Source organism: Coregonus lavaretus, assembly GCF_964263955.1.
Source record: "Coregonus lavaretus genome assembly, chromosome: 1".
Taxonomy (NCBI): domain Eukaryota; kingdom Metazoa; phylum Chordata; class Actinopteri; order Salmoniformes; family Salmonidae; genus Coregonus; species Coregonus lavaretus.
In genome coordinates this window covers 72482513-72500590 of record NC_139988.1, presented here as the reverse complement: position 1 = coordinate 72500590, position 18078 = coordinate 72482513, and the positions used below count along the sequence as shown (strand labels likewise).

The 18078-nt window shown below is 42.3% G+C and overlaps 1 protein-coding gene across 5 annotated transcripts in view; it reads left to right on the top strand.

Annotated features, from left to right (window-relative positions):
- Positions 1 to 18078, top strand: part of LOC311135506 (myosin regulatory light chain 2, skeletal muscle-like) — a 50463-nt gene that overhangs the window by 9459 nt on the left and 22926 nt on the right. For 2 of the 5 annotated variants that reach the window (XM_084169512.1, XM_084169511.1), the window contains exons 3-4: positions 16231 to 16537; positions 16997 to 17746. The exons of 1 other annotated variant lie outside the window; for it this stretch is intronic. In XM_084169512.1, the coding sequence (XP_084025638.1) occupies positions 16231 to 16537; positions 16997 to 17427 (738 nt within the window). In that variant the 3' untranslated portion in view covers positions 17428 to 17746. Of the gene's footprint in view, positions 1 to 7811; positions 7884 to 7938; positions 8084 to 16230; positions 16538 to 16996; positions 17747 to 18078 lie in introns of those variants that run through there. 2 more of the 5 variants (XM_084169514.1, XM_084169513.1) reach the window with 2 other exon arrangements.

Here is an 18078-nt window from a genome sequence, read left to right as displayed (position 1 = left end):
CTGTATACGGGACAGTTGAGCTAACATGCGCTAATGTGATTAGCATGACTGTTGTAAGTAACAGCAAACTTTCCAGGACATGTCTTATATGGGCAGAAAGCTTAAATTGTTGTTAATCTAACTGCACTGCCCAATTTACAGTAGCTATTACAGTGAAAAAATGCCATACTATTGTTTGAGGAGAGTGCACAACAACAAAAAACGTATCACTGCAACTGGTTTGATACATTCGCCTCTGAAGGTAAATAATGTACTTACATTCAGTAATCTTGTTCTGATTTGTCATCCTAAGGGTCCCAGAGATAAAATGTAGCATAGTTTTGTTTGATAAAATCCATTTTTATTTTCAAATGTAGGAACTGGGTTCTACAGTTTGAACCCCTGCTGTCTCTGGCTCCACACCCATCCCGCCCGGCCATTTAGATGTGTGAAAGTTATTTATGACATTCCTGGGAGTGTGTAAACTTACATTTTGTATTACCATATTATTTTTGTATGTTCTCTATAGTTATGTATTTGAAAATGTATCAAGTGACCAATTCGGCACATTTGGGCAGACTTGATACAAAATAGTCCAGTGTTGCAATGCTTCACTGGATCAATCTGAAACTTTGCACACACACTGCTGCCATCTAGTGGCCAAAATCTAAATTGCGCCTAAACTGCAATATTTAATTGTGGCCTTTCTCTTTTACATTTACATCATTTAGCAGACGCTCTTATCCAGATTGACTTGCAAATTGGTGCATTCAACTTATGATAGCCAGTGGGACAACCACCTTTTTGTTTATTTTTTTATGGGGGGTGGGGGAAGAAGGATTACTTTATACTATTCCAGGTATTCCTTAAAGAGGTAGGGTTTCAAGTGTCTCTGGAAGGTGGTCAGTGACTCCGCTGTCCTGGCGTCGTGGGGGAGCTTGTTCCACCATTGGGGTGCCAGAGCAGCGAATAGCTTTGACTGGGCTGAGCGGGAACTGTGCTTCCGTAGAGGTAGGGGAGCTAGCAGGCCAGAGGTGGATGAACATAGTGCCCTCGTTTGGGTGTAGGGTCTGATCCTGAAGGTAAGGAGGTGCCGTTCCCCTCACAACTCCATAGGAAAGCACCATGGTCTTGTAGTAGATGCGAGCCTCAACTGGAAGCCAGTGGAGTGTGCGGAGGAGCGGGGTGACATGAGAGAACTTGGGAAGGTTGAACACCAGACGGGCTGCAGCGTTCTGGATAAGTTATAGGGGTTTAATGGCACAGGCAGGGAGCCCAGCCAACAGCGAGTTGCGGTAATCCAGACGGGAGATGACAAGTGCCTGGATTAGGACCTGTGCCGCTTTCTGTGTAAGGTAGGGTCGTACTCTGCGAATGTTGTAGAGCATGAACCTGCAGGATCGGGTCACCGCTTTGATGTTAGCGGAGAACGACTCTTGCATTTCAAAGATCTAAGGTGTTATATTCTCCTACATTAATTTCACATTTCCACAAACCTCAAAGTGTTTCCTTTCAAATGGTATCAAGAATATGCATATCCTTGCTTCAGGTCCTGAGCTACAGGCAGTTAGATTTGGGTATGTCATTTTAGGCGAAAATTGAAAAAAAGGGTCCGATCCTTAAGAGGTTAAACTCCACCGAGGAAGAAGATGGGATGTTAATTGCTTAATTAACACAGGTACCACACCTGTGTTGAAGCACCTGGTTTCAATATACTTTGTATACCTCATTTACTCAAGTGTTTCCATTATTTTGGCAGTTAGCTGTATGTCAAGCACATGGAGTAAGGATTTAGGATTCTGAGATTTCACATGCAAAGGTGTAGTTTTCTCTTGATAAAAGGCACATGTGATCTATCTGCCTTCCCAAGGAAAAATAGTTAGAAAGTTTGAACATATATTTTATGAAAAATACATTGTGTGTTTTTGAACGATGAACCATGCTACCTTGCTGACAATGGAGCCATACATGCAAACATAAGCAACCATTTACATTTAAACAGTTTCTCCGGCTCAAAATACGTATCAGACAGGCGCATTACTTGCGGGTTGGGAGGTGAATTTGACTCCACCAATAATATACCATGATGGATTGGAAATTATTTCATAACAAACTCTTAATTCTGTGAGCTAACTTGTAACAAAGTACAGTCACGTTTAACATGGTAAATTCATAAGTACGAATATTAATTATATAGAAAATGATATTTTTCAAATGGTATAAAGTTTATATTGCGAAGTGAGGAGTTGGATTAATTCTCAAAATGAGTGATAATTGGTAGCGGTTATTTTGGGCTCGACTTTGAGTTCAAAGACAACTTAGTTTTATAAAATTTGAAACATCTGGTTTGTAGTAGGCTACAGAATTAGAGAAGGGCTGTTTCTCTGAACCTCAGGCAGTAGGCTCAAGCAAGCATGTTTCTCTCCCCAGTCGGAGGTAGCCTGTCTGTCTCACAGACTCTGACCACCAGCAGCAATCTATGCTCTTTATTTATGTTTAGAAAACAAATTTGAAGGCTACATTTTTTTGGGGAAAGCACTCATCATATTTATGCAACCTAATAATCACCCTAAAGTCGTCAACATGCTTCGGTTGGGCTGGCGGCTAGCCGAACTGAATGAGTGTGCCCGTAAAACCATGGTTCCTAAACTGTGGGGCGCGAGAGGGGTTCTTTTTTAAAGGAACTCAGTCTAGAAATTTCCAAATTAGGTAGTGCATCATTAGTTCCTCTTGTCATGTTAGTCATTGCATACCTTAGAGAACTATTTATAACTTGTCAGAAATGTCCAGATCAACTAGCCCATGTCAGCTACCGTTTTTTATATTTAGATTGTTTAGCCCATAGGTAGATATTGTTGTAAATTTTTTTAGTCACTCAAATATCACATGAATACACATTAGACATGGCAAAATGTATAGAATTGCAAGAAAAGTGTTTTTAAAACAGCAAAATGTTCTTTGCACCCCATGACAAAATGTGTAGAATTGCATGAAATGAACTTTAAACCTGCAAAATTCTCTCCACCAACGAGGGGTGTGAACAGTTTGTGTCATGAACAGTGCTTGTGCCCATAGAAATAGACGTGGCACACGCAGGCGAGGGGGGCCAAAAAGTTTGGGAACCCCTGCCTTAAAGACATTCGCTTGAAAAATGAGAAAAAAGTGACAATAGTACCGTTTGTCCATCATGAGACGCCGTAACCCAAAATAGTCAGAATTAATCTATGATAACTCAAGAAATCTGTCATTCATTTTGACGTTTTTGTCAGAGATCTTAGTCGTGCAATTTTACATCTAAGATGTTTGGTGTAGTATTTCTCAAGTGAAAAAAATTGCATGAAAATGGTTAGTCTCTCGTAGAATGACAACACACACTTAATTGAAGAATCCCACTGTTGACCAATCACAGACGAAGCGGCGTAGACTTTGGCTACTGACTTCGGCTCGCTTCGAGGGGAAAAAAATATTGTGTGCGTGAATAGTTTCTACAGATTGTAAATTAAAGATACATGTTTTTGCTAAGATTATTATAATATTATTGATCGATTGACTGTGACTTTTCAAATCCCCCAGCAGTGCTATTTGCAGAGTTAACTCCAGGTAAATTTTGCAATTATTCAGCCTTTCCTGAACCTGTGACCAAAAACAAGCTACATATGAACAGTACCAAAACAAATTATCTAATGAGTCTCTTAGCAGCAACATTTGCAGAGCTGGGATGGTTGTATCCCCCATACTGTGTGTATGTATATATATATATATATATATATATATATAACATTCTATTGGTTGCAAGAATTTTGTATAATAATTTAAATTTTAAAAACTCAAAAGTTTTGAATCCACTGTTGTTTTGTGTATCAGTTCATAAACCATGTGCCATGGAATTGGTACATCGAAAATCTCTTTCCAACTATTTAGCAATCTGTATGGCACAGCTGTACATGTTTTGGTCCTTAAATGAAACTGGTATACTTTTTTATTGATAACAGTTTTGTTTAACCAATTTTGGTCTTTAATGCAGGGCCAGCAGACAAATTCCTTACTTTCTCCCCCTTCTACTTGCCTCTTCCATTTTTGTGGTAATGCTGCAATTAGTTGGTTGTATTTTTGGATAGAGCAGACATTTCCATATATTTTTGTTAACTGCATGTGTGAGAACTCCACCAGTCCTATTTATGAAATAATTTACAAAGATTATACTGTTTCCATATACACTATATATACAAAAGTATGTGGACACCCCTTCAAATTAGTGGATTCGGCTATTTCAGCCACACCCGTTGCTGACAGGTGTATAAAATCGAGCACACAGCAATGTAATCTCCATAGACCGTCCGTGTATACGGGTAAGATAGTCTAGCTAGCTACATTTTCAGATATTACACGTTTCTAATTTTGTCAGAAAGTCGTTTCATTTCAAGTTAAAGTGTACTGTTAGCTAGCTAGCTAACATTAGCTGGCTGGCTCGCTAGCTAATGTTACGTGTATGATCTGTGTAGTAATATTATTCGTATCTCAGAGCCATTTGCATTGCTAGTTCTCGCCTAATGTTAGCTAGCTAACAATTAATCTGGTTGGTTAGTTACCTGCAGATTCATGCAGGGTAGTAACGTTATGAGTTGGGATTATGATTCATTGTTTAGCTAGCTAGCTACATGTCTAAATAAAATAATCCACTATGCAAGTAACCATTTCAATAGAATGTTCATGATGTCACTGTGACAACTGTCGATAGATGTAGCTGGTAAATTCACTCTGGCTATGTACTCCGATTTCAGAGCACTCTCGTCTGAGTGTGTCAGAGCGTAGAATAACTGACGAATTTACAAACACTCAGCACCCGTAGAATATGGCCGGTGTCAGTAAACGTTGGCAAAAAAGCGTAATTAAATTGTTGCAAATAGCACAGTTGCAGTCACCAACGCTATGGATAATATAACAGCCTAACCAGCTCTGCTAGGGCGAGTAAAATGGTCAGAGTGAGCTGTTCTCTCATTTGTGTCTGGAAGTAGCTAGCAAGCTAGCCAACGCTAGCCTGTTAGCTTGGGTGCTTGACTGCTGTTGTTAGTTCCGAATGCTCCTATCAACCCTACTCCTCGGCCAGAGCCTCCAGTGTGCGCTCTGAACGCTTCGAGAGCGAAACGCTCTGAATTTATGAACGCCCAGAGCACACTCTGGCACTCCAGATTAAATTGACGAACACACCCGTAGTATAAACCAGCCTTTTAGTCTTGAAATCTTTGGTTGTTTAATACATGGCCTCACATGTGAATCCTTAAAGAGATGGGTGGGGCTAAAGCTTAAGAGGGCATGAACGATGCTGAATGGGTGTAGACAAAGAAGAGCTCTCCAGTAGGTGTAGCAAAACATTCAAGGGCCATTTTCTCAAAAGTGAGGTTACAAGTTGATAAACTTTCAAAGCAGAACTACTTTCCCATTGTTCCTCAATTGCAGTGTATGATAGTACATTTTCTAGCTCTGAGTCTCTACTTTTATCCAATGTAAAAAACACAATTTCAAATGTTGCTACATAAGACCGAATCGAGCCGGCCGGTCTCAAATGGAAGTAGTTTGGAACCACCAAGAGTCTTCCTAGAGCTGGCCGCCCTGCCAAACTGAGCGATCAGGGGACAAGGGCCTTGGTCATGGTGGAGACCAAGAACCCAATGGTGACACTGACAGTTCCAGAGTTCCTTTTTCTAGAAGGACAACCATCTCTGCAGCACTCCACCAATCGGGCCTTTATGGTTGAGTGGCCAGACGGAAGCCACACCTCAGTAAAATGCACATGACAGTCCTGAGTTTGCCGAAGGGCACATAGAGGACTCCCAGACCATGAGAAACAAGATTCTCTGGTCTGATGAAACCAAGATTGAATTATTTGGCATGAATGCCAAGCTCCACATCTGAAGGAATCCTGGCACCATCCCTACGGTGAAGCATGGTGGTGGGGATGTTTTTCAGCGGCAGGGACTGGTAGACTAGTCAGGACCGAGGGAAAGATGAACGGAGCAAAGTACAGAGATCCTTGATGAAATCTCTGGAGAGTCCTGAAAATAGCTGTGCAGCGACGCTCCCCATCCAACCTGACAGAGCTTGAGAGGATCTAAAGAGAAGAATGGGAGAAACTCCCCAAATAAAGGCGTGCCAAGCTTGTAGCGTCATACCCAAGAAGACTCGAGGCTGTAATCACTGCCCAAGGTGCTTCAAGAAAGTACTGAGTAAAGGGTCTGAATACTTGGTTAAATGTGATTTCATTTAGTTTTAGTTTTTTTTTTATTAGCTAAAATGTCTAAAAACCTGTTTTTGCTTTGTCATTGTGGTGTATTGTGTGTAGATTGATGAGGGAAAAAAATAATATTTCATAAATTTTAGAATAAGGATGTAACGTAACAAAATATTGAATAATTCAAGGGGTCTGAAAACTTCCCGACTGCACTGTAGAAGTACAAACAACAAAGCAAAAATGAAACACAAATAAACAGAAACAACACCAACAGCACAACCACCACACTTGATACATACCATAACATGCCCTTACCTGTCCACGAACACACACAAATACACAGTAGCTTCCCCTTTCAATACACATACACTGAGTGTACAAAACACCCTAATATTGAGATGCACCCCCTTTTGCCATCAGAACAACCTCAATTCGTTGGGGCATGGACTCTTTAAGGAGTCAAGCGTTCCACAGGAATGCTGTCCCATGTTGAATGCTTCTCACAGTAAAGTTGGCTGGATGTCCTTTGGGTGGTGGACCATTCTTGATACACACAGGAAACTGTTGAGCGTGAAAAACCCTTCAGTGTTGCAGTTCTTGACACACTCAAACCGGTGCACCTGGCACCTACTACCATACCCCGTTCAAAGGCACTTACATATTTTGTCTTGCCATGTACCCTCTGACTGGCACACACACAATCCATGTCTCAATTGTCTCAAGGCTTAAAAATCCATCTTTAACCTGTCTCCTCCCCTTCATCTACACTGATTTTAAAGTGGATTGAACAAGTGACATCAATAAGGGATCATAGCTTTCACCTGGTCAGTCTATGTCATGGAAAGAGCATGTGTACATGCAGTGTCTTTCGAAAGTATTCAGACCCCCTGGATTTCCCCACATTCCACTGTGCTACAAAGTGGGACCAAAATGGATCCAATTGATTCAATTGTACTTTTTTTGTCAACAACCTACACACAATACTCTGCAATGTTGAAGTGTAAGAAAAACTATTTTTCTTTTCAAGATAAACAAAAATTAATAACTAAAATATAGTCGTTGCATAAGCACTCAGCCCTTTGTTTATGCTAGAATAAATTAGTTCAGGAGTTAAATTTGTCTTAACAAATCACATAAGTTAATAGGGGTTGACATGATTTTTGAATAACTAACCCTTCCTCTATCCTGCATACATACAACATCTGTAAGGTCCCTCAGTCAAGTATTACATTTCAAGAACAGATTCAACTACAAAGACCAGGGAGCTTTCCGAAAGCCTCAAAACGAAGGGGAGAGATTGGTAACAATAACAAATCAGACATTGAATGTCTCTTTAAGCATGGTCAAGTTAATAATTATGCTGTGGATTATGTATTAAACCACCCAGACACATCAAAGATACAGCCGTCCTTCTGAACTGAGCTGCAGGACAGGAATTCAACTGCTCAGGGCTGTTACCATGAGGTAATTTGTGATTTAAAACAGCTACAGAGTTCAGTGGCTGTGATGGGAGAAAACAGACATCCCCCAAAACAAACAAAACCGACTGCACAACTGGTAAATAGTCGCTTGTAGATATGTCAGTCAGTCAGGTAGCTAGCTGCCGGAAGAGACTTCTGTTTCAGTAACGTTGAAGGGCTCTGGCTAGTATTACTTAGCCAGCTAGAAGGATGAAGTAAGAAGCTAACATTAAACGACACTTACCTCAGCAGGAGCAAAACATAGGCTACTAAGTTCTCATAAAACTTTGCTTTATAGAGAGTAGGCTACTGAGACCGACAGTGATGTGGTGCTCAGTGGTGAGGCTGAGGCAGGCTGCAATGCATGCAAGAGGAGACCAAGACAGAGAGCAAGAGGAAGCAAACAGAGAGAGAGGTTAGTACAGTGTTTCCCAAACTTGGGGCCGGGCCCCATGTGTGGTCCCCTGAGAAAATCTGTACTAATCTTATCAAACAAGTTAGGAACTTAAAAAAAGATATGTTTTAATATGAACATCTTGACATTGCCTATCATCCCTGTAGGCCTACATTAAAATGCAATCAAAATGCAAACAATACAGTTAGAAAAATGTGATATGTTTTTTCCAGGACCCATTCACCCTGACCCCCAAAGCAGCAATCACATGTATTTGACTGACTAGTCAAATTGCTTTCTGTGCAAAGTCGATTGTGGCAATGGTTCGATTCTCGCATGAGTCCCCCCCCACTTTTGAAATGTAGATTTACAGTGAGGGAAAAAAGTATTTGATCCCCTGCTGATTTTGTACGTTTGCCCACTGACAAAGACATGATCAGTCTATAATTTTAATGGTAGGTTTATTTGAACAGTGAGAGACAGAATAACAACAACAAAAAAATCCATCAAAAATGTTATAAATTGATTTGCATTTTAATGAGGGAAATTTTTTGACCCCTCTGCAAAACATGACTTAGTACTTGGTGGCAAAACCCTTGTTGGCAATCACAGAGGTCAGACGTTTCTTGTAGTTGGCCACCAGGTTTGCACACATCTCAGGAGGGATTTTTTCCGACTCTTCTTCTCCAAGGCATTAAGGTTTAGAGGCTGACGTTTGGCAACTCAAACCTTCTGCTCCCTCCACAGATTTTCTATGGGATTAAGGTCTGCAGACTGGCTAGGCCACTCCAGGACCTTAATGTGCTGCTCCTTGAACCACTCCTTTGTTGCCTTGGCTGTGTGTTTTGCGTCATTGTCATGCTGGAATACCCATCCACGACCCATTTTCAATGCCCTGGCTGAGGGAAGGAGGTTCTCACCCAAGATTTGACGGTACATGGCCCCGTCCATCGTCCCTTTTGATGCAGTGAAGTTGTCCTGTCCCCTTAGCAGAAAAACACCCCCAAAGCATAATGTTTCCACCTCCATGTTTGACGGTGGGGATGGTGTTCTTGGGGTCATAGGCATCATTCCTCCTCCTCCAAACACGGCGAGTTGAGTTGATTCCAAAGAGCTCGATTTTGGTCTCATCTGACCACAACACTTTCACCCAGTTCTCCTCTGAATCATTCAGATGTTCATTGGCAAACTTCAGACAGGCCTGTATATGTGCTGACTATGGTCCCAGCTGCCTTGAGATCATTGACAAGATCCTCCCGTGTAGTTATGGGCTGATTCCTCACCGTTCTCATGATCATTGCAACTCCACGAGGTGAGATCTTGCATGGAGCCCCGGGCCGAGGCAGATTTACAGTTATTTTGTGTTTCTTCCATTTGCGAATAATCGCACCAACTGTTGTCACCTTCTCACCAAGCTGCTTGTAGCCCATTTCAGCCTTGTGTAGGTCTACAATCTTGTCCCTGACATCCTTGGAGAGCTCTTTGGTCTTGACCATGGTGGAGAGTTTGGAATCTGATTGATTGATTGCTTCTGTGGACAGGTGTCTTTTATACAGGTAACAAACTGAGATTAGGAGCACTCCCTTTAAGAGTGTGCTCCTAATCTCAGCTCGTTACCTGTATAAAAGACACCTGGGAGCCAGAAATCTTTCTGATTGAGAGGGGGTCAAATACTTATTTCCCTCATTTAAAATGCAAATTAATTTATAACATTCATGACATGCGTTTTTCTTGATTTTTTTGTTGTTATTCTCTCTCTCACTGTTCAAATAAACCTACCATTAAAATTATAGACTGATCATTTCTTTGTCAGCGGGCAAACGTACAAAATCAGCAGGGGATCAAATACTTTTTTCCCTCACTGTACATGTATTCTGTTAGTGTGTTGGAAAGGGATGTAGCCTACAGCTTGAAAATGAAGATTAAGAATGAATTTAATAAGGAGCTACCTCTTTCAGCCTTGTATACAAACACACTGCTATTGCCTAATAATCATATTTCATAGCCTAAATTACAAGGACGTGTACACCTAAATGTAGACCTACAATGTTTTATATGCATTTTTATTATTGTCTGCTTTGTCACATACAGTGAGCTCCAAAAGTATTGGGACAGTGACACAATAATGAGTGAGAAAGTTAGACACACAAATATCATACTCCCCCCAAAATGCTAACCTCCCGTTATTGTAATGGTGAGAGGTTAGCATTTGTGCATCTAACTTTCTCACTAATCATTATTCACGATTCATTCAGGATTATCTGTAAACATGGTAGCATCCACATTAATGTAGAAGTGTTCAGAAACAAATTATATTCTTATTTAAAATAAAAGTGACTCCAAAATGACACAATACATTATTTACCATTATTTTCTATTGGGCACAAAATAATCTGAAACACAACCAAAACAAACAGAAAATGAATTTTAAAAATGTGTAGAGTCACAAGCTTGATGTAGTCATTGCGTGCTATGAATATGGGACCAAATACATAACTTTTTGCTACTTTAATACACATATAAATGAATTTGTCTCAATACTTTTGTTCCCCTAAAATGGGACTACAGTATGTACAAAAAGTGCTGTAATTTCTAAACTGTTCACCCGATATGGATGAAAATACCCTCAGATTAAGGCTGACAGTCTGCACTGTATCATTTCAAATCCAAAGTGCTTGAGTACAGAGCCAAAACAAATGTGTCACTGTCCCAATACTTTTGGAGCTCACTGTATATATCTGACTCTATGAGGATGAGGATTACAAAGTGTACAGTTGGATTATAGGTTGCACTCTTATCATCCTAACTCTCTGATTAGCATTTTCTGTAGGCTACTATAGGAATTCTAATCAACATAGCTATAGCCTACATTCATTCAAATCAAATCAAATCTTATTTGTCACATGCGCTGAATACCATGAAATGCTTACTTACAAGCCCTTAACCAACAATGCAGTTCAAGAAATAGAGTAAAGAAAATATTTACTAAATAAACTAAAGTGAAAAATTAAATAAAAAGTAACACAATAAAATAACGAGGCTATATACAGGGGGTACCGGTACCGAGTCAATGTGTGGGGGTACAGGTTAGTCAAGGTAATTTGTACATGTAGGTAGGGGTAAAGTGACTATGCATAGATAATAAACAGCGAGTAGCAGCAGTGTAAAAACAAAGGGGGGAGGGGTCAATGTAAATAGTCTGGGTGGCCATTTGATTAATTGTTCAGCAGTATTATGGCTTGGGGTAGAAGCTGTTAAGGAGCCTTTTGGTCCTAGACTTGGCACTCCGGTACCACTTGCTGTGCAGTAGCAGAGAGAACAGTCTATGACTTGAGTGACTGGAGTCTTTGACAATTTTTTGGGCCTCTGACACTGCCTAATATATAGGTCCTTAATGGCAGGAAGCTTGTGATGTACTGGGCCGTACGCACTGACCTCTGTAGCGCCTTAAGGTCGGATGCCGAGAAGTTGCCATACCAGGCGGTGATGCAACCGGTCAGGATGATCTCGATGGTGCAGCTGTATAACTTTTTGAGGATCTGGGGACCCATGCCAAATCTTTTCAGGTTCCTGAGGGGGACAAGGTGTTGTCGTGCTCTCTTCACGACTGTCTTGGTGTGTTTGGACCATGATAGTTTGTTGGTGATGTGGACTCCAAGGAACTTGAATGGGGGCGTGTTCGGCCCTCCTTTTCCTGTAGTCCACGATCAGCTCCTTTGTCTTGCTCACGTTGAGGGAGAGGTTGTTGTCCTGGCACCACACTGCCAGGTCTCTGACCTCGTCCCTTAACGCTGTCTCATCGTTGTCGGTGATTAGGCCTACCACTGTTGTGTCGTCAGCAAACCTTATGATGATGTTGGAGTCGTGCTTGGCCACGTAGTTGTGGGTGAACAGGGAGTACAGGAGGGGACTAAGCACGCACCCCTAAGGGGCCCTGTGTTTAGGATCAGCGTGGCAGATGTGTTGTTGCCTACCCTTAACACCTGGGTGTGGTCCGTCAGGAAATCCAGGATCCAGTTGCAGAAGGAGGTGCTTAGTGATGAGCTTTTTTGGGCACTATGGTGTTGAACGCTGAGCTGTAGTCAATGAATAGCATTCTTACCTAGGTGTCCCTCTTGTCCATGTGGGAAAGGGCAGTGTGGAGTGCAATAGAGATTGCATCATCTGTGGATCTGTTGGGGCGGTATGCAAATTGGAGTGGGTCTAGGGTTTCTGGGATAATGGTGTTGATGTGAGCCATGACCAGCCTTTCAAAGCACTTCATGGCTACAGACGTGAGTGCTACTGGTCGGTAGTCATTTAGATAGGTTATCTTAGTGTTCTTGGGCACAGGGATTATGGTGGTCTGCTTGAAACATGTTGGTATTACAGACTCAGTCAGGGACATGTTGAAAATGTCAGTGAAGACACTTGCCAGTTGGTCATCGCATGCTCGGAGTATGCGTCCTGGTAATCCGTCTGGCCCTGCGGCCTTGTGAATGTTGACCTGCTTAAAAGTCTTACTCACATCGGCTACGGAGAGCGTGCTCACATAGTCATCCGGAACAGCTGATGCTCTCATGTATGCTTCAGTGTTGCTTGCCTCGAAGCGAACATAGAAGTGATTCAGCTCGTCTGGTAGGTTCGTGTCACTGTGCAGCTCGCAGCTGTGCTTCCCTTTTGTAGTCTGTAATAGTTTGCAAGCCCTGCCACATCCGACGAGTGTCGGAGCCGGTGTAGTACGATTCAATCTTAGTCCTGTATTGACTCTTTGCCTGTTTGATGGTTCGTTGGCAGGCATAGCGGGATTTCATATAAGCGTCCGTGTTAGAGTCTCGCTCCTTGAAAGCGGCAGCTCTACCCTTTAGCTCAGTGCGGATGTTTCCTGTAATCCATGGCTTCTGGTGGGGCATGTACGTACAGTCACTGTGGGGATGATGTCATCAATGCTCTTATTGATGAAGCCAGTGACTGATATGGTGTACTCCTCAATGCCATTGGATGAATCCTGGAAAATATTCCAGTCTGTGCTAGAAAAACAGTCCTGTAGCGTAGGATCCGCGTCATCTGACCACTTCCATATTGAGCGAGTCATTGGTACTTTCTGTTTTAGTTTTTGCTTGTAAGCAGGAATCAGGAGGATATAAATATGGTCAGATTTGCCAAATGGAGGGCGAGGGAGAGCTTTGTATGCGTCTCTGTGTGTGGAGTAAAGGTGGTCTAGAGTTTTTTTCCCCTCTGGTTGCACATGTGACATGCTGGTTGAAATGAGGTAAAAACGGATTTAAGTTTTCCTGCATTAAAGTCCTTGGCCACTAGGAGCGCCGCTTCTGGATGAACATTTTCTTGTTTGCTTATGGCCTTATACAGCTTGTTGAGTGCGATCTTAGTGCCAGCATTGGTTTGTGGTGGTAAATAGACGGCGACAGAAAATATAGATGAAAGTCTCGAGCAATACCTCGTCATCACACACCAGCTGTTATTGACAAATAGACACACACCCCCACCCCTCGTCTTACCAGACATAGCTGTTTTGTCCTGCCGATTCACGGGAAACTCAGCTAACTGTATATTATCCGTGTCGTCGTTAATCCACGACTCGTGAAATATGATATATTACAGTTTTTATTGTCCCGTTGGTAGGATAGTCTCGATCGGAGATCATCCAGTTTATTCTCCAGTGATTGCACGTTGGCCAATAGAACGGATGGTAGAGGTGGGTTACCCACTCGCTGACAAATTCTCATAAGGCACCCCGATCTCCGCCCCCTGTGTTTCCAACTTTTCTTCACGCGATTGACTGGGATTTGGGCCTGGTCTCCGTGAAGCAGTATATCCTTCGCGTCGGACTCATTAAATAATTTTTTTTGTCCAGTTCGAGGTGAGTAATCGCTGTTCTGATATCCAGAAGCTCTTTTCGGTCACAAGAGACGGTAGCAGCAACATTATGTACAAAATAAGTTACAACAATGCGAAAAAATACACAAAATTGCACTGTTGGTTAGGAGCCCGTAAAACGGCAGCCATCCCCTCCGGCACCATTATTATTATTCACATCAGATAGTCTCTTCTTTATGCTGTAACCTACTAATGCATATAGGACTTGATATGGTGCACCTCAATTCATGATGAACCCCATTAACCACCTTGGTCGTATTCCATATGTAGCCTCGGATTCCAAGTCAGTGAGGTGAAAGCCTGGTGGAGCCTACCCATAGAGTGTTTTACGCCCTCTCCTGACGAGAAGACATTCGTGTAGGCTATCATTAGTAGGCTATAACCTTTTGTGGCTATGCACTATTATGATCAATCCAATTTGTCACATGCATTTTGAATCGAGCATCAAGGACCGTCAGTGAACAGTTTTTTCCTCAACAAAAAAGCTTGATGCGAGGGTGGCTCAAACCCATGGGTAAAGTGCACCATTGATTTCAAGTCAATCGCTTTAGCAGTGTGTGCCACCTAGAATCAAGGGTGATAATGTGTAGCTCAGTTGGTAGAGCATGGCGCTTGCAACGCCAGGGTTGTGGGTTCGATTCCCACGGGGGACCAGTGTGAAAATGTATGCACTCACTAACTGTAAGTCGCTCTGGATAAGAGCGTCTGCTAAATGACTACAAATGTAAATGTAAATAATGGTAGCCAACATGACTGCTATTTGACAAATTCATAAGGCTATTTGTTAATTTTTTCATGGTGTACGATAAACTTACATGTTGTAAGGACCTCTTATCTATTTTCCATAAAAGCACATGGATGGGTGTGAAACAGATAAACAAAAATGTGGGACTTTGTCATATATGCGAAAATGTGAAAAAGTGTTGTCTAACGTTAATAGTAGCTAGTCAAGGATGCATCAATGCGATATTGGCACTTGACATTTTGTTACAGACCTACAGAAGAAAAGTACGCTGTGAATTTGTAGGTTTAAAATATCCCTCTAGTGGCCATGGTTGGTGGCCATGGTTGACCTAATTGAATTGCCATTGGTTGGTGGATATAAAGTCTAAAATCTTTTGATAGGCTATTGAATAATTTGTTACAGGATATAATCACTGGAACCTGGTCAGATTAGCATAGGGCTAACATGTGCCATGTTATCTGATGGGACCAGCTACAGTTTAGCTTTTAGTCACGTGCAAGTAAATCCGCCAGCTGACGCCTTTAGGGTTATTAGGTTGCATAAAAATGAGTGGTTTCCCCCCACAATTCTTGCCTTCAAATTTGTTTTCTAAACATAAATAAAAGGATAGGTTGCTGCTGCTGGTCAAAATCTCAATTGAATCCATTTTATATTCAGGCTGTAATACAAAATCTCAATTTAATCATTTTAAAATTCAGGCTTGTAACTCAACAAAATGTGGAAAAAGTAAAGCGGTGTAAATACTTTTCTGAAGGCACTGAATGTGTGTCTTTCAGAAGGGTTGGGATAAAGCAGAAGTACAATTTTGACGGGCTGTAGCTCGGTGCTCGGTTTAGCCTAATCGAAACCCCCTCAGTGACAATTGAGCAATAAACTGCCCAGGCGCACGTGTTTGACTATGTAGGCTGAGTTTGGAACGGGAAGGGTTCCAAAAGGGAAGAGTGCCTATCGAGGCCTGCACCTAAAGTAAACTAGTTTTTTTATTTTTTTATTATACATTACTAATGCCAGATATGTAAAATGTTCTCTCCAAAGCACATTCATTTGTGCTAGATTTAAGGAAAATAATATTTTATGTACATGCTTTATGTACATGCTGAATGACTCAACTACAATAACTATTTGCATACGCCCTGGCTGATACTGACATCAGACCTGTTGAACTGTGAACAACAGATTGTTGGGTACTCCTGAGTGGCGCAGTGGTCTAAGGCACTGCATCGCAGTGCTAACTGTGCCACTAGAGATCCTGGTTCGAATCCAGGCTCTGTCGCAGCCGGCCGCGACCGGGAGACTCATGGGCGACGCACAATTGGCCCAGCGTCGTCCAGGGTAGGGGAAGGAATGGCCGGCAGGGATGTAGCTCAGTTGATAGAGCATGGCGTTTGCAACGCCAGGGTTGTGGGTTCGATTCCCACGGGGGGCCAGTATAAAAAAATATGTATTCACTAACTGTAAGTCGCTCTGGATAAGAGCGTCTGCTAAATGACTAAAATGTAATGTAAAAATGTTTTGACTAAACATCCCATTGTACCATGACACACAGGGTGAGAGAAACACTTCCTATCAGAAGCGCTGGTTCATGTTGAAGGCAAACCTGCTCTTCTACAAGGACCGGCCCAACCACCACGACCTGCTTGGCGTCATTGTTTTGGAGGGCTGCTCGGTGCAGCTGTGCGAGTCCGAGGAGCAGTTTGCCTTTTCGCTGGTGTGGAGCGGTGAACCGGGCCTGCGCACCTACAAGCTCGCCGCTGAGGACCAGCCCAGCCAGGAGAGCTGGATCAGGGCCCTGCTGTCAGCCAACCACGGCTACCTGGCCGCGCTGGTCATGGATCTGGAGAAACAGTACAAAGGTGAATGGGTGCAGGGTTTTGTTCCATCCCAGCACTAGACAAGCTAGATAATTGGGAGTAGATGCATCAACAGGGTGTTTGCCTGGTCATGAGAGTAGCTGGAGACAAGTGGTCAAGCTTGGTTGTTGAGAGCTAGTAGGTGTGCAGGGTTTTGTTCAAGCCCAGAATTAAATAACAGGATTCAACTAATCATCAAGTCCTCAATTTAGTTGAAACAAGTGTTTTTTAGTGCTTGGCTGGAATAAAACCCTGCACGTCCTAAATATCTCCATGATCAGGATTGGTGACCGCATTGAAATGTACTTATGGGTTAGTGGTTCCCGCTACTTATACACATGATGGTTTTACATACGCAAAGCACCTTCAATGTTCATCTGTGTTCATAGAAATGGTGTTTAGTGAAAAGGCCTTGCATGTCCTAGCACCTTTTTTCTTAGTCGCTTCTTCCTCCTTCCACAGAGGCCATGAAAGTATTTCCTGGTGACCCATCCCAGCAGTCTACACTGGCTGGCCCAAACACAGAGAGGCCAACTCCGTCACTGATTTGGCTGAACTCTGGGACCGCGACCCTTTCACAGTACCCAGGGCCAGGTGTGGAAGCCGGGCATAGCTTTCGCACATATCAAATGCTACAAGCCCCTCCCATTTCCTCTAAACCAACCAATAAGAGGTCTCCGAAACTCTGGCCCAAGAGAAATGCAAATGTTGTGCCTATTAATGTCCCAGCCCCGCCCCAAGGGGAGTGGTCAGTGACTGGGTCGGGACCCAAGGTGGAATTTAGCAAACTGCATGAGGACTTTGGCAAGGAGGTGAAGGAGCTGATTGCTGATTGGTTGAGAAGGGGACAGGAAGATGTCATTCAGGAAGAGGACTTAATTGATTTTGGTTGATTCAGCATGGGATGTCACTATAAGCATGTAAACAGTCCATACCAAAGGAGTCCGTACCAAATGCAATAATGGATGCCTACATGAATGAATATTTGTGAATGTAAGAAAATATGATTATTTTAAAATAAACGTTTTTTTAGATAGTGTTCCTCCTCTTCCCCAATCATTTGAATTAATATATATGATTTAAATGGCAATCAGCTATGTTGTCATTTATCAACAGTTGTTTTCCCCACTAGAGCCAATAAGCTACAAGATAATTACATGTAATACCATAATGATACAGCTATTACATTCAATAAATAATACATGCAATTGATTTGTGAGTTGTCTTCTTCACATTGGTTGAAATTCACAGAAGCCAGCATGATGCCACAAATAGTCTAGTTTAGTCAACACAGCAACTCAACCCACATAAATTATGCAGAGGATATGAAACGCTGTTAGAAGCAACCTAAAAATGAATACAATATGGGAAATTCATTCATCTGGTGCCACAGATAACTGAGCACTCCAACCCCCCATTTGGGTGTCCACAGATGTTCATCCTTGGTGACATTAAATAACTTTTCGCTGACACTGAGCCCCACGGGACTCGTCTGAAGTCAGTACCACTGATGTGCCAATCGTCTGAACAGTTTGGGCTACAAA